The sequence below is a fragment of the Terrapene carolina genome, unplaced genomic scaffold (assembly GCF_002925995.2).
Source record: "Terrapene carolina triunguis isolate 2854851 unplaced genomic scaffold, T_m_triunguis-2.0 Scaffold461, whole genome shotgun sequence".
NCBI classification, from domain to species: Eukaryota; Metazoa; Chordata; order Testudines; family Emydidae; genus Terrapene; species Terrapene triunguis.
Genome location: NW_020664812.1, coordinates 26,270 through 47,934, shown reverse-complemented (window position 1 = coordinate 47,934; position 21,665 = coordinate 26,270). Strand labels below are relative to the sequence as shown.

At 51.7% G+C, this 21,665-nt stretch overlaps 2 protein-coding genes across 2 annotated transcripts in view; one reads left to right on the top strand and one right to left on the bottom strand.

Annotated features, from left to right (window-relative positions):
• Positions 1-1,972, top strand: part of LOC112112862 (trypsin-like) — a 3,570-nt gene extending 1,598 nt beyond the window's left edge. The window contains exons 3-5 of the mRNA XM_024208936.1: positions 431-684; positions 862-998; positions 1,820-1,972. Coding sequence (XP_024064704.1) covers positions 431-684; positions 862-998; positions 1,820-1,972 — 544 coding nt within the window. The remainder of the gene's footprint in view (positions 1-430; positions 685-861; positions 999-1,819) is intronic.
• A 3,031-nt stretch (positions 1,973-5,003) lies between these two features.
• The window catches only part of LOC112112861 (synaptophysin-like protein 1), a 17,358-nt gene continuing 696 nt past the window's right edge, over positions 5,004-21,665 (bottom strand). Inside the window, exons 2-5 of the mRNA XM_024208935.2 lie at positions 15,145-15,263; positions 13,643-13,847; positions 9,328-9,516; positions 5,004-5,595 (exon numbers count right to left, since the gene is read on the bottom strand). Coding sequence (XP_024064703.1) covers positions 5,470-5,595; positions 9,328-9,516; positions 13,643-13,847; positions 15,145-15,263 — 639 coding nt within the window. The 3' untranslated portion in view covers positions 5,004-5,469. The remainder of the gene's footprint in view (positions 5,596-9,327; positions 9,517-13,642; positions 13,848-15,144; positions 15,264-21,665) is intronic.

Sequence of the window (21,665 nt, the reverse complement as noted above, 5' to 3'; positions counted from 1 at the left end):
GTGTGGGTGTGTCCCTGCTGCCCCCTGCTAGAGGGGCTGAGCCCTGCTCTGCGTGCGGTGTGGGTGTGTCCCTGCTGCCCCCTGCTGGAGGGGCTCGGCTCTGCACTGCATGGTGTGTGTGTGTCCCTGCTGCCCCCTGCTGGAGGGGATGGGCCTGCTCACGCTCTCTCTCTCTCTCTCTCTCTGTGTGTCCCTGCTGCCCCCTGCTGGAGGGGGTGGGCCCTGCTCTGTGTGTGTGTCCCTGCTGCCCCCTACTGGAGGGGATGGGCCTGCTGTGTGTGTGTGTGTGTCCCCGCTGCCCCCTGCTGGAGGGGATGGGCGCTGCTCTGTCCAGTCTCTCCCCCCTTCCCAGGAGGGCGGCAGCGGTGGGGGTGGGGGGGCCCGTGGGGCCAAGACTCTGACACGGCTCCCTCTTGTCCCTGGCGGCTAGCGGCCTGCGGGTGCGGCTCGGGGAGTACAACCTGGCGGTGCGGGAGGGGCCGGAGCAGGACCGAATCGTGTCTGGCGCCATCCTGCACCCCGGCTACAACCGCTTCACCCTGGACAACGACCTCATGCTGCTCAAGCTGGCGCAACCGATCAACATCGGCCCGACCGCCCGCCCCGTCACGCTGCCCACGGCCTGCGCGGCCACCGGGACCACCTGCCTTATCTCGGGCTGGGGCACGGTCACCACCCCCCAAGGTAGGGCCGGGGCCTGGCCAGGGAGGGACCGGGACCATCAATCGGGAGTGACTCCCTATATGTCTTTGGGGCTGACACCAGGGTGATTCAATCAGGAGTGACCCTGTGCAGGTCTCTGGGACTGATTCAATCCGGTGTCACTCAGGAGTGACCCCGCTGTCATGGTATTTTCCCCAGCCACGTTCCCCAACCTCCTGCAGTGCGGAAACGTCCGGATCGTCTCGCCCCAGAGCTGTCAGGCTTCCTACCCCGGCCGGGTCACCAACAACATGGTGTGCGCGGGCGTCATGGGTGGAGGCATCGACTCCTGCCAGGTGAGGGGGCAGGGCCAGGGAACCTCGGGGGTGGGGGGGGCTTAGCCCACTCCCCTGGGTCTCTGCCATGACCCTGGGAAGGGAGGTCTCAGGGTGGGAGTGGGGATCTGGAGGGGGATGGGGATAGTTGGGGGGAGGGGTGGGCACTGCCCCATGGAGGTGGAGGGAAGTGTGGACTCGGGGCGCATGGGCAGCACCTGTTGGGGGAAGGTCTGGCTCTACCCAATGGAAGGGGAAGGGGCAGGGGGCACACACTGGGGGAGAGGTGGCCTGCCCCACAGTGTGGGGGCAGAGGCGGCCCAGATTCAGAGCCATGGTTTGCCACTTGTCATGGCAAAAGGCAGGATGGGGGTTGGGACCCAGTAGGGAAGGGGAGGAGCTGCGGGGGTGGGGGGCTGGGTTTGCAGAGGGGATTGGAGCCCCACAGATCACACTAGCTCCCCTCAGGGCAGGGGACCATGGACTGGGTCTACCGGTGCCCCTCACTCCCAACCCCCAACCCCCTGCTAGCCCAGCCCTGGGCTCCCCCCAATCCCTCCAGCTCTGCCAGGGCCCCTCACTCCCAACCCACCCAGCCCTGAGCTCCCCCCAATCCCCCCAGCTCTGCCAATGCCCCTCATTCCCAACCCACAGCTCCCCCCAATCCCTCCCCCTCACTCCTAACACACAGCCCCCACTAGCCCAGTCCTGGGCTCCCCCCAATTCCACCAGCTCTGCCAGTGCCCCTCACTCCCAACCCACAGCCCCTGCTATCCCAGCCCTGGGCTCCCCCAGTCCAGTCAAGGGGGGTCATTATGACGCAAGGAGGTGTCTCTCCACAGGGTGACTCCGGTGGGCCCCTGCTCTGCGCTGGGCAGCTCCAGGGCATCGTGTCCTGGGGGCTGCAAACCTGCGCCCAGCCCAACAGGCCCGGCGTCTACACCAAGGTCTGCAACTACGTAGCATGGATCCGCAGAGCCATCCAGACGAATTGAGGACGGTGCCGGGGGGCAGAATCCATAATAAAGCCCAAGCAGCAGGGTCTGTGTCTTGGTGTCTCATCTCTTGGGCCCCTGGGAGTGGTTGGACCCAGTTTCCACTACGCAGAACCTGGCCAACGGCTCCTGTTTCTTCCCACCCTTCAACCAGGCACGTGAGCACCGCCCTTTGGGCCCCAACCAGTGCCTAAAACACCGACATAGCAGGGAAGTTTCTCTCCCTTGGACCTGCAAGCAGCCGGTGCCCCTCACTCCCGACCCGCAGCCCCCTGCTATCCCAGCCCTGGGATCCCCACCAGCGCTGCTGGTGCCCCTCACTCCCGACCCGCAGCCCCCTGCTATCCCAGCTCCGGGATCCCCACCAGCGCTGCCAATGCCCCTCACTCCCGACCCACAGCCCCCTGCTATCCCAGCCCTGAGATCCTCCCCAGCTCTGCCAGTGCCCCTCACTCCCGACCCGCAGCTCCCCGCTACACCAGCTGTTATATGTGTAAACACCCCTTCCAGGTTTGCAGGAACTACAGCTAGTGGGAAAATTATCCCTCCAAAGCTTTTTTTCAAACAAAGACTTTTCTAGCTAAGTCCTTACCTAGCTCCCATCACCTCTTTAATGCATTTAACCTCACCCCGCCCCTAGCTAGCTCCGGCCCCGGGGGTGAGGGGGTTAGCTCAGAAAACTCTGCTGAGATAACTGGTTTTTATTATCAAGTCGGTGGCATACAGGACATACATATTTCTTGAACAATTCGTAAGAAAAAGGGTAAATAAAAAAATTAAAAGCCAGGTCCAGCTTCCACCTGTCATGACCTTAAAGCTGAGCTTCGAACCTCGATCGCAGGCAAATACAAATCAGCGACGAGAGCAGGGTGAGTCCCATGCGCATCTGCATCACAACCGAGCCCATCCCACGAAGTGGCTGCTTTGCCACAGGAAAAGTGAAATATTGGATCACAGACATAAGAGCTGGTTGGGAGAGATTTTTCCCTCCTGCATAAATTTTCAAACTTTCAATTCCCTCCCCTCCATCCAAAAGTAAAGATTTCCAAATTCTTCAAGCAATGAATTTCTGGGCGCAACACTCATTTGAGCTCGCTCCAAACGATTCTGACCTTGGGGTTTTGTCCAATCTCACACACGTATTTCGAAAGAATATGTTGCTTCAAAACGACTAATGAAAATTTTCAAAACGAATAATGAAAAACGTGACCAAACAGGAGATTTTGACGTTTGCAAAACTGCCCTTGGTGTTTTTTTAATCTAAACATTGTGCCCAAAATCGCTACAATTTCGCAAAAAAATTCCGTTTGGGGCAAACCGCATTTTCCAACTGAAAACCATTTAGCAGAAAATTTTCCAACCAGCTCTTAGTTCAGATGGTCATCCAGTCTGACCTCCTGCACAGCGGATGGTGGAGAATGGCCAGCCCAGATCTGGGGGTCGAACTAGAGCCCCCTTAACTCTGCCCACAAATGTCTGCAAATATGTGACACCAAGCTAATGGGAAAGGGTAGCTAGCAAAGTGAGATTCCCACAGGTCTAAACTGGCACTCCCTGTGGAGTTAATCTACACCGCTTGACGATCTGCCAAGTTTAGCTTCCTTCTATAGTTTTTCATTCTCTACCAATCAGACTCAAACACAATTAACTTCAGAGATGGATTTCTTGTCTCCTGCTGAGAAAAATGCAGAGAAGGCTTTTGCTCTACAGGGCGTACATCTTGGAAGCAGCCACGTAGCATAAAACAGAGATAAATGCAAAAGAGATTTTACTTGCAGGCAGAGACAAGCTGGGCCAGGAGCCCCCTTTCAAATCAGCCAGGTGTGATGTTCAAACTCCAGGGAAAGCGTCTGCTAAAAGTCAGCACTGGACGGGAAGCCTAGAAGCTAATAGTGGGAGGGGAAATATACAAGAGTGACTGAACCAAAAATAAAAATGCAGTAGCGCTCTCCAAACCTCTGTTTAGATTCATAGAGCGAGGAGAGAATTTTTGAGATTAAGAAGTTTTCCTGTCCTGATTTGGGATGAAAAACCCAGATCTCGACAATTTTGGCAAGTTGAAAAATACAGAAAAAATTTCAGTTGGGGTCAAAACATTTAATTTCCATGATTTTAAAAAGTGTTGTTTTGAGGTCAGCTCTTTTGAAGCCCACTCTTACTAAAATTTCAAACCAAAAATGTCGACTCAAAACCCCCAAACCTTTTCATGCTGAAGGCGTGGACAATTTCTAAACTTTCTGCCCTCCGATACATTTTCTGCGTCAGGAGATTCTTCCAAACCCAGATTGTGGCGTATCTGGCTTGGTTTGGACAAATCTCCCAACTTGAAAAAGTTTCCGTTTCGATGAGTCTGCATTTTGCAGTGGGGAAAAAACGGTTAGTCCAAAAAACTCCCGACCGGCTCTGCCCTGAGCAAGCGAACGCTGAGATTCTGAAGCTCGTCTTTGTAACGAAGAATCGGTTCGGGCCGATGACAGAGGAAGCCTGGTGCTAAAGCAGGTTTTCAAACCAAGAGAAGTTGTGTGTGTCATGTACAAAGTGAGAATAGTGTATTTCAAATGCAGCTTCCCTCCCCGCCATGTGCCCCAGATACAAACCGTCCCCCATCAGAGGGGTGTAAAAGACAAAAGGCACTTCTTGAAATGCAGGGCCCAGCCACTCAGCTGAGAGAAATCAGCAGCAATGAACACCTTGATACTGACATGCACGCGCTCTAGATCTGTCCCAATTAGCACAGATCTACTGATTACAGCTGGCCAACAGATGGCTCTCTGTGCCCGTCTGCAACTCAACTGCTCTCTCTGCGATCAGTCACTCGCTGCACCAGCCTGCACGCACCAGCCCTATCTGCAATCAATAGCTCCATGCCAATCTGCTACCAACGGCGCTATTTGGTTCACCAGAGCGCTGTTGGGTCACGCCAGCCAAGGGCTAGGACCCCAGACCAGGGGTTCTCAAACTGGGGGTCACGGCTCCTCAGGGGGTCACGAGGTTATTACATGGAGGGTTGTGAGCTGTCAGCCTCCACCCCAAACCCTGCTCCGCCTCCAGCATTTATACTGGTGTTAAATATATACAAAAGTGTTTTGAATTTATAAGGGGGGGCCGGGGAAATCGCACTCAGCGGGAAAGGGGTCACCAATACAAAAGTTTGAGAACTACTGCCCTAGACACTACAGATATTTTGCCGGGCCACTGTTCTCGCGAAGAAGCTGCCCCTCTCCCTTGCCAACACCCAGGGTAATATTTCAGTAGAATAAAGCAAAAAAAAAAAAAACCAAAACAAAACCAACCCACCACCGCCACACCTTTTAAAGCACCGCTGCTGTCAAAACTCAAAGGCACCTGCTCGCAATTGAAAGCCGAGCTGTCTCTGCAATTCCCACCCGCCCCCAGCCGGTTGAAATGGTGACTACACTTAGGACAGATGAGCCGCGCTGATGCCAAGTTGAGGCCGAGGGGTCGTGCGTGGCGCTGGTGCGTCCCAGCGGGGCCGTTTACATTCCCGCGGGAGCCGGAGTGCTGCCTGGGGCCGGAGCTTCTGGGGGATTGTGCAAGTTGGTTTCCTTATACACGAACCAAGCGTTGCCTGCCCACAGAATGAGGTTCAGGAAGCCGATAACCTAAGGGGTCCAAAGGAGGGGGTTAGCTGCAGTATCTAGCTTCCAGGGTCAGCTTCTGGTTCAGCTGGGAGACGCCCTCTCCAGCTCTACATGGACCATTTCTGCCCACCCAGCTTGACCAGCTGCATAGCCCCAGGCCAGAGAACCTTCCCCAGGGATTCCTGCCTGCAGCCCAGATCTGATGGTCGAGCTAGAGTGCCTTAATTCCGCCCCCTTGGATGCGTGACCTTTACTCTGACCCCTTTGTAGATTTCAAACCCAGATGTGGTGGTTGAGCTATGGGTCAATTCCTCTGCGTGACTAAAATTTACTTCTTTCCAGTCTGGATCTGTCTGGCTTCATTCCCCAGCTGTCGACTCCCACTCTGCCTTTGTTGGCTGGATTAAAGAGCCCTCTGCTCCCCAAAATCTCCTCCCCACGGAGGTGCTGTCAGACCGGGATTAAATCCCCTCTGAACATTCTCTGGGAGAAACTAAATAGATCAAGCTCCTTCATTTAACAAGTGTTTATTAGATCATTTATTAGGTGTACTATCGTAGCATATGGGACCCCCAGGCATGGCTAAGACTCCTTGCGCCAGGTGCTGTACAAACAAAACAAAACAGTCTCTGCCCCAGACGCTGCCAGTCTATGGGTTTGGTTACATAGGGACAGTCAGGAAAGTTAATCTGAATTGAGGGCTTGTCCACACACAGAGTTACTTCAGAATAGCAGCTCCTAATGAGATTTTTTTCAATTCACCAGTAATTCAAAAAAGGAGAAAAAACTAACAACATTTTTCAAAATTGCTGGTGAAACCGAAAAGTCGAAAAAAAATGGTGTCGGTCAAACTCACTTTGCTTTAGAAACTTTTTTATTGGGGGTTCTTTAAATAAAACAAACGGATGTTTGGAAACTGAATCTGCTTTTTCTGCCAAAAGAAGTTTCATCTGGAAAATTTCACCCACTGCTACTCCTGAATGGTTTCCCCGGTGGATACTGGTGTGGATTCAGCCAAATCAGGACAAGGCATTCGTACTCCAGAATAACAGCATCCATGCATGGAGTTAATCAGGAATAACTAAGGCTTTAAATTCACACCCAGCCTTAATCCAAATTAAATTTCAAGTGTAGACAAGTCCTCACTGGTGTGAATTTAAAGTGGATTAGTTAAATCACATCTCATTCTGAATTAAAGTGGCCCTAATTGAGTTTAGTTTAAATCACTATGACTTAAGAATGAAGGTGACTTTAATTCAGAATAAGAACATCCATATTTTAACCAGTTCCGAGTTTCCATCAAATCCACAATCTGGTCTCAGACCCACTCTCCTAGATTCATAGATTCTAAGGCCAGAACAAACTCCTGTGATCAGCTAGTCTGGCCTCCAGTCTAACAGAGGCCAGAGAACTTCCCTGAATTAATTTCCATTTGAACGAGAGCAGATCAGTTAGGAAACCATCCAGCCTTCATTTTAAAAGTGCCAGTGAGGGAGAATCCACCACACTCCCTGGTAAATTGGTCCAAGGGTGAATTACTGAGACTTAAAAATTTACACCTTATTTCCAGTCTGTGACTAGCTTCAACTTCCGGCCATTGGAACTAGTTAGACCTTCCTCTGCTAGACTGAAGAGCCCCATGATCAAGTATTTGTTCCCATGTAGGAACTTAAAGATGCGGATCAAGTCACCACTGAGACCTTCTCTTTGTTAAGAGAAATAGATTGAGCTCCTTGAGTCTATCACTATAAGGGAGGTTTTCCAATCCTTTAATCATTCTTGTGGCTCTTCCCTGACCCCTCTGTAACTGATCAACATCCTTCTCGAATGATGGACATCAGATCCAGCCACAGGATTCCAGCAATGGTCGCACCAGTGCCAAACCCAGAGGTAAAATAACTTCTCTTCTCCGGCTCTGAACCCTCTACGAACACCCTACGGGAACCAATCCATTTCAAACTAGAGCTGTCAATTAAATTGCACTTAACTTCAGTGATTACCACAAAGCAAATTAACTTGTCTAAAAAAATTTATTGCAATTAATCGCAGTTTTAATTGCACTGTTAAACAATAAGAATAACAACTGAAATTTATTATAAATATTTTTGGATGTTTTTCTACATTTTCAAATACACTGATTTAAATTACAACACAGAATACAAAGTGTACACTGCTCACTTTATATTATTTTTTTTATTACAAATATTTGCACTGTATAAAAGATAAAAGAAATAGTATTTTTCAATTCACCTCATACAAGTACTGTAGTGAGATCTCTTTATAAGTGCAACTTACAAATGTAGATTTTTTTTGTTGCTTCATAACTGCACTCAAAAACAAAACTATGTACAAGTTTAGAGCCTACAAGTCCACTCAGTCCTACTTCTTGTTCAGCCAATCGCTAAGACAAACAAGTTTGTTTCTGTTTATGTAATGCTGCCCACTTCTTATTTACGTCACCGATCGCATGGCACTGTTGTAGGCAGCGTTGCAAGGTATTTATGTGCCAGAAATGCTAAACATTCGTATGCCCCTTCATGCTTCGGCCACCATTCCAGAGGACACGCTTCCATGCTGATGATGCTTGTTAAAAAAAATGCGTCAATTTAATTTGTGACTGAACTCCTTGGGGGGAAAATTGTCTGTCTCCTGTTCTGTGGTTTTACCTGCTTTCTGCCACATATTTCATGCTATAGCGGTCTCAGGTGACGACCCAGCACATGTTGTTCGATTTAAGAACACTTTCACTGCAGATCTGAGAAAACGCAAAGAAGGTACCAATGTGAGATTTCTAAAGATAGCTACAGCACTCGACCCAAGGTTTAAGAATCTGAAGTGCCTTCCAAAATCTGAGAGGGACGAGGTACAGAACATGCTGTCAGAAGTCTTAAAAGAGCAACGCGCTGATGTGGAAACCACAGAACCTGAATCACCAAAAATCAACCTTCTACTGGTGGCATCTGACTCAGATAATGAAAATAAACATGCGTCGGTCTGCACTGCTTTGGATTGTTATCGAGCAGAGCCCGTCATCAGCATGGACGCATGGCCCTTGGAACAGTGGTCAAACCCTGAAGGGGCATATGAACCTTTAGCACATCTGGCATGTAAATACCTTGCAATGCCAGCTACAACAGTGCCATGCGAACGCCTGTTCTCACTTTCAGGTGACATTGTAAATAAGAAGTGGGCAGCATTACCTTCCATAAATTTAAACAAACTTGTTTGTTTTTGCGATTGGCTGAACAAGAAGTAGGACTGAGTGGACTTGTAGGCACTAAAGTTTTACATTGCACTCAAAAATAAAATAGTTATGTAAAAAAAAATTCTACATTTGTACGTTGCATTTTCACGATAAAGAGATTGTATGAGGAACTGAAAAATACTATTTCTTTTGTTTATCTTTTTTACAGTGCAAATATTTGTAATCAAAAATAATATAGTGAGCACTGTACACTTTGTATTCTGTGTTGTAATTGAAATCAATATATTTGAAAATGTAGAAAACATCCAAAAATATTTAAATGGTACTTTATTATTGTTTAACAATGCGATTAAAACTGCGATTAATTTTTTAAATTTTTTGACGGCCCTAATTTAAACTCTTAATTCGGATTCACTTCCCTTCGCGTCCCCATGTAGACAAGATCTCCGACCACGGGATCGGTGCCAAGCACACGCCCCTGAGTTTCAAAGGAGGCCCGCCCCATGTCTCAGCGGCACAGGGGAGGGGAGGGCGCCGGCCATACGTACCACGGACACGTTGAGGGAGCCCATGCTGCTCACTGCACCGAACAGGCAGGAATTTGGGGGTGAAAGGCAGAAGCCTATATCCGACATCATCGTAGGCCCGGTGGATACTTTGATGTCAGTCAGGGCTTTGGCCCAAGCTGAAGTGCTGATCAGCCAGAGAAGCGTGACCACCATGGTGATCACAAAGTCCTGCAGGAGGGGGAGATGGGGGGGCGGAGAGTTACAAGCCGAAGGCCACCAGGAGAGAAACACACAATGGAGGGGACAGATTCCCAGGCATCTACAATGGACACACTGAGGCCAACCCTCCAATGGAGCTACGGCCCATTGACCCCCGCTGGGATCTGGCCTAATTGATTCCAGTGAAGCTATGGCCCATTGACCCCAGCTTTGGGTTTAGCCCCACTGGCTTTAATGACTGAAGCGTTATTACACCAGGTGATGTACACACAAGGCCACACCCTCGCACAGCCACTGAACTCACATAAGTGTCGATTCCACCTCGAGGCTTGGGGCCGCTCAGCGGAGATGTGGGCACTGAACAGCCCGGTTGGGGGCCCCCAGTCTCAGTCATATGGGGGGGGTGTGTCTTGTGAAACACCTGGCGCGTGCCTCCCAAGTGCTTTCAAGAGACTCCGGATTGCGGGTGCCCAACTGGAGATGCCAGGCGGCGAGTCTGGTTTTGACGGGCACTTGGCGTTCTCTGAAATCCCGTCTCCTTTTACCGTGTCACGAGTCGGGCACCCAAAACAACCCAGCCGGCTCTTTGGACTGCGCAGTCCACGGCATTCCCACAAGCAGCCCAGTAGAGAAGCCGGACCTTCCTCTATTACACGGGAGGTGGAACCCCCGAGCTACAACATGCAGCCCCGGGTCTAGACTCTGGCTTTAGGCTTGGATTCCCAAAGGATCGCACAAGGCACTAAATTCCCCTGGCAATCAAGCCACTAAACAACGCTCTAGGCCTGGCCAAAAATGCCACTCATTGCAAACGCTTCATCCACTCACAAAAGTTCAGGATTAATTTCATCACTTCTCTTCTCTGCAGTACTATTCCTTAGGTGTTTGTGATGGGGCAGCTGCCCCTCACTGGCTAGCAAAGAGTTAATAGCAGCCCTTGGAGCAGCTGCGCAGAACCCAGCCAATCAGAGGAAGGCTTAGAAGCAGCCAATCAGGGCCAGGATGGGCCCTATAAGAAGGGCTGCAGGGCAGAGAGGAGTCAGTCGCTCCCTGGAGCTTGAGGGAGGAGGACTGGCTGCTTGTAGAGAGAAGTATCTGGGACAGAACAGTGCTGGGCAGGGTCAGGGGAACAAGCGGCGCTCCAGCCTGGCTGGCTCCGACTGTGGCCTTGATACAGGGGCCGAATAGGCGCTGGGGAGGTGGCCCAGGGAAAGCACGTAGCGGCAGAGGGGAAGGAGAGGCAGTGAGCGGCTGCCAGCTATAAGGTCCCTGGGTCAGGGCCCAGAGTAGCAGGCGGGCCTGCCCCCCTCCCCTTTGCCCCACTGGCTGCTGAAGGAAGTGGCTAGCCAAAGGACTGCAGTTTGCCCGAGCGAGGGGCTGGACTACGGGCTGCAGTTGGCCACTGCGGCGACAGGCCAGGCCAAGGACTGCCGGTTCCCCCGGAAGGGGGGAGACAACGGAGTTGGGGCAGAGCCGGAGGGCCGTGCCCTGAAGAGGACGCCGCAGTCTGGGAGCGACGTGGGTCCCCACGGACAACGGAGACGGTGGAGAAGCAGCGACGGTGAGTGAGACACCACAAGGGGAGGGCGCCCTGCTGATGGACAGAGCTAATTCCCGGAGCAACCACCAGGAAGCGCCACAGTGGTGAGCACAACCCATTAGTGTTATTCTGGTAGCATCCAACGGACCCAGCTGAAATCAGGGCCCTGTTGTGCCAGGTGCTGCCCAGACACACAGCGAGAGAGAGTCTCTGCCCCAGAGAACTTACAACGTACACAGACAACGGAATGATCACTATCTCCATGTTACAGATGGGGAAACTGAGGCACTGACTCACCCAAGCCCTGTCCAAGGCTCTTGAACCCAGGTCTCCTGCCTTCCAGCTGGATCTCTCTAACTGCTAGCTCACCCCTCCTCGCTAAGGGAAGCTGTTCCTGGCAAACCCTGATTTCGCTGCAACTTTAGCTGCATTAGAGAATGCTGGGGGGGGAAGGGGGGACAGTGCCCCATAGATCTTGTCGCGCCCTCCCCATTCTGGGGACACATCCCCAGAGCTCTGATACAATCAGGATTTTCCCTCCGCCCTCCTCCTCCCACAACCCCTTCACCCCACGCTTGGAAGCTGGGGTTTGCCAATTACTCTTGAATAATGTATCCGGACCAGCAGGTCAGCGCCAATGTGGGACCAGCAGGAGATGCCCGGGCACTTACCGCATTTCCCAGCCCTCCGGGGAGCCGGCGCAGCAGGGAGAGAAGAGAAAAGGGGCAACTGTTTATCAAGTTACAATAATCCTCTCCCGCTCGCGACCCCTCTGCCGTCCAGAGCCAGGGGGCTTTGATTCACACGCCAGCACGGAGCCAGGGCATTGCGCCAAAGATCGGGTCTCACGGCCTCTTAATTAGAGCCAGGATCCAGCCAGCGGGTGAGCCAGGAATTACACAGATCACCGCAAGAACAACTGGGCGGAGCCTTCGCTGGTGTGAATCACCACAAATCCACTGGACTAAATGGAGTGACGGCCGATTGACCCCCAGCTGGGATCTGGCCCCATTGACGGAAGCTTGGTGTTTTGGGAAAACAAAAATTGCTGAAAAGTGTCATCAGAAAACAAAACCCATCAAGCAGAACGTTTTAAAAGGCCAAGGCAAAAGGGAAAAACCAAAGGCAGATTTTCTCCAACAAAGCAAAAAACGTTCTTGTGTTGTAACTCGACCTCAGAAAGCCAAGATGTGTATTGCACAAAACCCTTTTCATTGCAATTAGCCTGTTTTGTTTCCTCTTTTTAAGGGGAAAAATGGTTTTAAAAAGAGGAGGGATAGCTCAGTGGTTTGAGCATTGGCCTGCTAAACCCAGGGTTGTGAGTTCAATCCTTGAGGGGGCCATTTAGGGATCGGGGGGGAATTGGGGATTGGTCCTGCTTTGAGCAGGGGGTTGGACTAGATGACCTCCTGAGGTCCCTTCCAACCCTGATAGTCTATGATTATAAAACGGGAGGTTTTCCCCACTAAAAAAAAAAAAAAAAGTACCTGAACAGCAAGAAAATTTTGATCAAAGATTTTCCCATGAAAGTTTCCACACTGGCCAATAAAAAAAGTTTGTTAATCTTTTTGTGGTCCCAAAAAACCTGGCAATGCCAAGATTCTGAGCAGATCTGTGGAGTGCTTAGAGATCTAGGTTACAGGACACTCCTGGCTTAAGAGTAGAGCTCACTGAAAATTCTTTGTCACAGCTGCTTTTTGACAGAAAATTGTTGTTTCAACCAAAATATTATTTGTGACATATGTCTTCCTCTCACGGAGAACTTCAACTTTTCAGTGAAAATTGTTTGTCCGAAAACTGAAACGTTTCGATTCAAAATGACATAGTGGTACACCATGGCAACTGTAGTTCTGAATACCTCGTGAGCCAATTTTTCTCTATGGGCTGGGCTTTCTGGTTGGACCATATTTCCCATGATGCACCACTTCCTCGCCTCTTGCTGATCCACTATGGTACATGATGGGAGTTGTAGTTCAGGTACCTCATTTTTATTCTCTTCTCTTGCCTGGACTCTCTGGCTGGACTACATCTCCTACAATGTGCCACTCTTCCCCCTTTGGGCGGGTTGTGTCATAGGAATCTCTGGACATGGTACATCATGGGAGCCTGAGAGCCTGGACCATAGAGAAGAATGAGAGCACGGGGCACCCAGGACAACTACTCTCATGAGGCATTGCAGCCACGGACACCCATGACACAACCCCTCTCCTGAACATGAGAGGAAGGGTGCATCCTGGCCCACAGAGAACTGAGCATGAAGCACCCAGGACTACAACTCCCATAATGCACCACAGTGACTCAGCAAGAGAGGTGGAGTGGTGCGTCATGGGAGATGTAGTCCAGCTAAAGAGCCCAACCCATAGGGGAGAATGGGAACCCGAGTCAATCAGGACTACAGCTCCCATGAGGCACCGCAATGTCATTTTGAATCCAAATATTCCAGGTTTCAGTGAAATGTCAATTTTTTCCCACCAAGAAAATGAATAAAGATTTCAATTTTTGTCTAAATTCTCCACAGGAGATTCCCCCTCGGCCCCACTGCCCCCAATTTCCCTCCCAGCCCCCATTAAGAGCAAAACGTTACATGTCACTTACGATCATGGGCAGCTTGCCAGCGCCACGGTAAAGGTGCAGATACCCCACGTACAGCACCAGCGCCGCCATGCAGTAGAGGAAGACAAAGACGGCGAAGGTGACGAAGAACTGGGCCGAGGAGGAGAAGTCGCCCACGAGGTGGGTCGGGTGCCATGTGCTGTTACATTTTTGTGAATCCAGGTCTTTGAATAACACGGTGTTCAGCCTGCCAGGGGAGACAAGAGAAGTTTGAAGCGTTTCACTTTGACACCAGCAAGACGAAGTGCTGGACCTCTGGGGCGAAAGATCCACATCTACCCACCCGCTCTGCCCTCCTGCATAGCCCAGGCCATAGAAACTCCTCCAGGGATCCCTGCTTCTAGTCCAGATCTGGGAGTTGAGTGCCCTTAACTCCACCCCCTTGCATGCATCCCCTCAATTCTGCCCTTTCATAGATTTCAAGTCCCTATCTGATAGGACAGCTTTTAAAGAGATCTCAGATCTCGATGGAAAGACTCCAAGGGATTTAGAATCGGCCCCATCCCTGGGGCAGTCGTTCCAAGGGTCAATTCTCCTCGTTAAGAATTTGCCTCCTTATTTCCAGTCTGGCTTCATCCCCCATGCGTCAGCTCTCGCTCTGCCTTTGTCAGATGGATTAAAGAGCCCTCTGCTCCCCAAAATCTCCTCCCCAGGGAGGTACTGACAGACTGGTTTCAAGTCCCCTCTGAATCTTCTCTGGGAGAAACTCACTAGATCCAGCTCCTTTAATGTCTTGCTCTCAGGCAGGTTTTCCAGCCCTCAGATTGTTCCCGTCGCTCTTCTCTGATTTCCCAATGTCCTGTTTGACAGGCGGCCCCCCAGAGCTGGGCGCAGTCTCAAGTCATTGTCTCCCCAATGCCGTACTGAGACTTCACCCCCCCACCACTAACACCACCCTTTAGATCCAACCGGACACTGTGCATCTCGTGATAGTTGGGGCTTTTCCTTTCCTTCCATCTCCAGCTCCCGGAGTCACAGCATTTCTGGGAGAATCTCTATTAAAATGACTTTTCTCATCTTCAGAGTTGGGGCTGGGGGGATGGGAAACGAGCCCCCTAGAAGCTAAAAAACCGGAGGGGAACAGACCTAGCCTGACGCTGGTTGCTCGTTTAAAAACAACCCGTGATGTTTAAGCCAGTCCCAGGGTGTTTCGTTCCCAGGGGCTGGGAGAATGTAGAGGAGGAGGAGGGGGAAGCAAGGGTCATGTGGGAACGATTCATTGATTCTAAGGTCAGAAGGGCCCACTGTGATCAGCCAGCCAGCCCTCCTACGTCACACTAGCCAGAGAATGTCCCTGAATTAATTCCTGTGAACACCGTCCTCCTGGAACTGCAGCCACCAGGACTGGACCATGGGATTGCAGCAGTGGTTACAGGTATAACAGCCTCTCTGCTCCGCGTCTCGGGATCACGTTAGCACCGCTGGCCACCGCATCCCGTCACGAGCACAGATTCAGCCGATTGTCCGCCCAGGGCTACACTCACCGGAACGGATAGCCAAAAGCCGCCTCAAGGGTCTCATTTTTAGTGTCCAAACAGCTGACTTTAATGGAGGTATGGCCACTGTACCCTCCACAGGTGGCGAAAGCAAAGATGGAAAAAATCTAGAGATACGGAGAGACACAGCATTAGAGTCGTAGATTTCAAGTCTGGAATTTGCGCCCATCCAACCTGCCCTCCTGCAGAGCCCAGGCCAGAGAACCGCCCCCAGAGATTCCAGCGTCCAGCCCCATCTGGTGGTTGAGCTAGCCCCGATCTTTTCGATGCCCCAACTCCATTTCAAGCTCAGCGCATGCACTCCAGCCAGCGTCAGAAGGATCCCGTTAAGGAACGCCAGCAGTGCACACGATTCGCATCAGCTGATCCCAGCACTCTCCGCTGGCATTCGCCCAGCAGAACAGCAGCTGGGTTGGCATGCGCCACTCACTCTCAGCACGATTCTGATCGTAACAGGGTCAATTTTCTGCTGCCACCTGGCCCATTAAAAACGGTTCTAATGAAAATTGAAAGCAGAAGAGGCCAGATCATGAGCTAGGGTAAACTGACTCCAATGGGGATCTGGCCCCATTGACTCTCTGGGCCAAGGACCACACCACTTTCTGTTGGCACAGCTAACTGGAGACGAAACACCTCTCTCAACACCCCTCCCGGCTTCCGCAGACCTTGCCAGAGTCTGGGAATAATCCCTCGCCTTCATGTGCTCTCCATGCACAGATCTCAAATGGTTGTGGCAAGGAACGTGCACAACGTTATCACCAATGGGGAAACTGAGGCACAGAATGTCACCGTGACTTGCAGGTCACTCAGCACACCACAGCTGGGACAGCGCCCCTCCTCTTTAACAGCTGCTAACATCCCGGGCTATTGCTCATTCCCTGTGCCCATTCACAAGCTAAACACAAACAAGAGGTTGAAGTTAACACACAGCTTGAGTTCCACTTCTGTCCCTCTTGTTTCCCAAGGGACTTACACTGATTGGAATATTTTCATCAACGCATTTTTCCTCCCCATGGAAAATGACATTTCTACTAAGAAGGAAATTTTAATGATTCACAGATTCCAAGGACAGAAGAGACCATTGTGATCATCTTGTGTGACCTCCTGTGTAACACAGGTCAGAGAGCTGCCCCACAATAATTCCTAGAGCAGAGCTTTTAGAAAAACCTCCAATCTTGATTTAAAAATTGTCAGCGATGGGAACTCCATCATGACCCCTGGCGACCTGTTCCAATGGGTAATTACTGTCACTGCTGTGGAAAAGGGAAAGTTATTTTGATCATAGATCAGAAAAACATTGATAACTTCCCCCATAAAACTGTGTCACAAAAATGGTCAGTTGTAGGCTACAAATTTTTTTTTCCAGTAAAAACATTATGGTTTGGTTTAAAAGTTAAGTTCAAGTTTTCTAAAATCAAAATTTTGAATTGAAATCCATTCTCAGTAAACATCGTTAGTTAAAAAACCCCACACTTTTACGTTAAAATTTGCAGTTTGGGGTGAAGACTTCAGTTCGCACTAAAAATGCTCTGGTTTTGTTTTTAAAAATTGAGTTTTACTTTTCAAAACCATATTTTTTATCAAAAACTGCTCTCAGGAAAAAAATTTTTGGTTTAGCTGAAAATTTGCACTCTGAGGTTTAACTTTTCATTTTTTCAGTTAACAAAACATTTGAGGATTGGGGAAATCAGATTTGTTTGTTAATTCCAGTTTGAGTTGAATTGGGGCCGGAGTCTTTGAAAAACCGATCTCAGGAACATTTTCAATAACACCGTTTTTTCAAAACTAAAACCCTCTGCGTTTATTTAGTTGGATTTTTAACAAAATACGAACATTTTACCACAAGCTGTACTCCACAATGGAACCAGGTGGAGCTGAAAAAACAGCCAGATTCTCCCGTGAAATTTTGAAGATTTAAAAGAACCCACCCTAGGAAAAATTTGCAAACTTTCCCCAGGAAAACCTTTTTTGGCCATTCCACCCCCTGCCTGTACAGCTGGCGGACACTCCGTAGTGGCAGAATAACGCAATACAAGTGAACGAATTGTCAGCCAGGGGATCTGGCTCCAGGCCTTGAAGGTCACGGCCAGGTTTAGCAACTAGAGGAGCAGAAGATTCCAAATCTGGGCTGCGTGAGCACAGGGGAGTTTCGGACATTGTCCCGCTCGGAGTGATTCCTCCTTAAGAAACCTTGCAGAACTGGAGCTGCTGGCACCATGCGCCGATGGTGCCCAGGGAGGGGGGGTGGGGTGGGAACTAAGCCGGCCAGGACCCCACCGACAGGGAAGCCGAGTGCAGTGACTACAGAGAGATGTGCCTGTTCTGTGGCATTCACTGCAAGGCTCAGCGATCTGAGGCCCGGCTGGAGGCTTTAAGCGAGAGTTATTATTTCGATGCCAGCAGCTAGGTCGTCCCCCAGTGTACTCAGTGCCACAGCAATCCTGATGGGGATGGGGGGCCCCCTTCCCGCTGGGTGCCACACAGACACACACCCCCTCGACTGAGATCAGGGATAATATCACGCTGGGTGCCACACAGATTTTCCGCCCTCCATCCGAGATCATAGAATATCAGGGTTGGAAGGGAACTCAGGAGGTCATCTAGTCCAACCCCCTGCTCAAAGCAGGACCAATCCCCAGACAGATTTTTGCCCCAGATCCCTAAATGGCCCCCTCAAGGATTGAACACACAACCCTGGGTTTAGCAGGCCAATGCTCAAACCACTGAGCTATCCCTCCCCGAGACACGGCACAGACTGTCCCTGACTGAAATCGGGCACCCCCTCATACCAGGTGCCACACAGATTCCCTGCCCCCATCCCACCCCTGACCAAGATCAGGGCCCCTGTGGTGCCAGGCACTGCACAGCCCCCTCCGCCCCCCCATATGACTGAGATCAGGGACCTCTTTGCACCCTGCTTTAGGAGGGATGGTCCAGTCTGGAAGGGAGAGAGGCTGCGCTGGGCATGGCAGGTGGGCATCACAGGGGGCTCAGAATGAGGTAAAGCACAAGGCTAGTGGATTCTCATCACGTTAGGGCTGGGGAGATGGAGGGGGGGAGAGCCCAGCGGACCCACAATCTCTTCCCCCACTCCTCCCAGACAGACCAGCCCCGCCACGCCTCGAGCAGCGTTGAGGAAGCAGCCACAAGAAGCCGGCTGCCTGCGTCGGCACTGCAAACCCAGATCACATCCCCACCGGGCCACTGGTCCTGCCCCACGCGGCAAAGAATGGAAACGCAATGCCGCGTCCGCCCCGGCCGCAGGCTAACGGAGACGCGCTCACAGCCAATGCCCTGCTCTGAGGATTGAGATAAGACGGCCAAATTTGCAAATCTTCCATTGGGAAAAAGAAGGGGATGAAAACAGTCAAAACGGCAGATTTTCCAATGAATAAAAACTGGGCCAAAACAGTAAAATTTGCAGATTTTCTGATTAATACAAATTGGGATGAAAACAGTAAAACTTGGGGGGGTGGGGGTGGATATCAAATGTTTGAGGATTGCAAACAGACTGCATGCAAAAAATGCCCTTTCCTGTGAACCCCTTCCCCCAAATTTTCCATGGGGGGAGGGAGTTTTTTGACCAGATTTCGCCATGGATCACGTTAGAGGGTATAAATACCGCGGTTGCAGTTTACGTCCATCAGAGTGGCTCAGAGATGGAGCGGGGTGGGGGTGGGGGGGGATGACATGGCATAGACTTTTTGTGGGCATGGTTTTGAACTGTGCCCAGAGATGCCAGCACGCCGTACCCTCAGCAGCTAGCACCAATTAGCCAGGTGAGGTATCAATCTAGGTATTGATCTGGCTTTTGTCTAATTGTCAAAAATCCCCCCAGGACAGGGACGGGTCTCCCTTCTCTGCGTTTGTACAGCGCCTAGCACCACAACCGCAGTACAGCTCATAACCCTACTTCGCAGCTGGGGAAACTGAGGCACGGGACAGATTAAACTATTTGCCCCAGGGCGGGGGGGGGGGGGGCAAGCCAGGATTTGACCCACGGTCTCCGCACATCCCACTGCGCCGCTCTGCTACGAGTGGCTTGGCCCAGGCAGAGGGAGCGGCCACCTGCCCAGTGATGGGTACACAGGTGGGGTGGGTGCAAAGAAGAAAGGGCACAGTGGTTACTGGGTGTTGCTGGCTCTTGTTTCCAGCCGGCTGGGCAGAGCAGGAAGGGAAGCCGGGCAGAGCCGGAGGCACCGAGGGCACCGCGCGGGCTGGAGCTAGCAATGTGGGGCATTGCCTTCTGCCAGCGCAGCTGCTGCTTTCCATATAGTGGCTTCACTCAGCCGGGTGGCACCATGGCCCTGCCCTTCGATGAAGCGTGCCTCCAGGCACCAGGGCACCGTGCTGCCAGGGACAGCACGGACCCCCCCAACCGAGATCAGGGCCCTGTCTGGCCAGGCACTACACAGACACCCCCCCCCCCGACCGAGATCAGGGCCCCCGTCAGGCCAGGTGCTGCACAGATTGGGGGGAGAGGAGAGGGGGCTGCTTATGTTTTTCAATCAGCAAAATGACAACTCTGCCATCTCTGGCAACATTCTCGCAAACCTTTCGTAAATCTCCAGCTCCCGGGGTCAGGACACAATCCCAGCTTTCGCCTTGAAACTCAGGCTTCCAGCTTTGCGTTTGGGGAGCTAATCTGGAGAACGTGGCCACTCCAGGTCAGAAACGGGTGGCAAAGATTCAGCCTCCCCAACTACAAAACACAAGCGTTGTTGTTTGTTTTTAAATCTCGTGATTTTTTACCCCAACCTTGGGATTTTGGCGGGGCTGACTTTGGATTGGACACAGCCGGCGCTGCTCAGCGAGCCCTGGCTTTTTTTCCCCTTCCCCAGGTCCTTTTAAAGGCCGCCGACAAGGGGTGACAGGAGCATGCCTTCGATTCAACTTTTCAACATCATACAGGGAAAAATGTTTTCCCGTTCCTCCTGGCTGTCCAGCAACAGCAGTATTCCCAATGCTGCAGGAGAAAGAAAGCGAAACTAAAGCCAACTTTCCCTCTGATGGCACAAGGGCGGAAAATAACCCCGGAGAAACAGCGATGAAAACTACAGCAGAGGCTACACTTTAATCATCTACAAGTCCCAGAGCTGGCAGATGTGGGAGTATAGATAAAACACCCAGGGGTGGCTGGCATCAGGTGATTCGAGATCGGGGCTATAAAACTGCAGTGTACACATGCAGGTTCAGACTAGACACGGGCTCTGGGGGGACAAGTGTCTTTGTGTTCCAGGTCTGTACAGCGCCTAGCGCAACAGGGATTTGATCTCGGCTTGGGGAACCTACCAGCTTGGTCTGGGTTTTGCTAACTTCTGTCTGGGTCCAAATCTAGCAGGCCCAGGGCGCCGTGTTGCAATTAGCCGATCGTGGCAGCCAGCCTCCATTGTCTGCCGTTCTCGCTCAATGCCCAGCGCCGGGAGCCATCCTGGGTCACTAGGAGAATGGGTTTCAATTCTCGCCCTCGCGGCATGGGGAACAACAACTGGGGGCCCAGGAAAGGGCTCGGAGGCCAACAGGCAAATCAACCGGATTTGGTCACAATCGCGCAACCTCCCAAGGCATTTTGGTTTTGTTTTGTTTTTTAAACACTCAGGATTAGGCAAACGGAGGAGGGAAGATTGAATAACGGCCCTCTCCACACATTCTCAAGAGCTGGGAATAGAACCCAGGAGTCCAGGCTCCCGGCCGTTATCTGGGGGTCGAGCTAGACCTCCATATCCAGGCTGCCAGGCAAATGACCGCAGTGGTGGAAGGGCCCAGCTGCGACCTGCCACCAGCCCTGGCGCTGCCCTTCCCACCAAGCCCCCGGCCATCCCCTTGGAGAACTCTGTTTCATTAACATCCAATATTACCAAACCACTGGAAACCCACAAACGGACGCAACTTCCCCTACAGCAACAGGGCCTCCTCTCTGTGGTCCCCTCCCAGGGTGGCACTGGTGAAAGTGCACCAGGATAGGGTGGCATGGCCCAGCCGACAAGGAGCTGGAGTGGGAGGCAGGATGGCTGGGTTCTCTGCCCAGCTCAGGGAAGAAAGTCCATCCCCTTCACATCAGGTCTGCGCACGGCCAGCGCTTGTGTAAATGCCACACCAGTGCCAGTGCATGGGGGAGTCAGCCGAACAACCTGGGGGTGCTGAGAGAGATCACCTAGAGGTCAAAATATGGGCTAGTGGGTGGGGACGTGCGGGGCTGGGCGCCTGGGCTCATGGGTTCTTTCCCCAGCTCTGGGAGGGGAGTGGGGTCTAATGGTTAGAGGAGGGGGGCTGGGAGACAGAACTCCTGGGGTCTATCCCTTGCTCTGCCACTCCCTTTTTCTTGCTGTGCCTCAGTTTCCCCTCCCACTCTTTGTCTATTCACACTGGAAACTCTTTGGGGCAGGGACTGTCTCTGGCTGTGTGTCTGTGCAGCGCCTGGCACAACAGAGCCGTGATCTCAGCTGGGGCAGGGACTGTCTCTCGCTGTGTGTCTGGGCAGCGCCCGGCACAACGGGGCCCTGATCTCA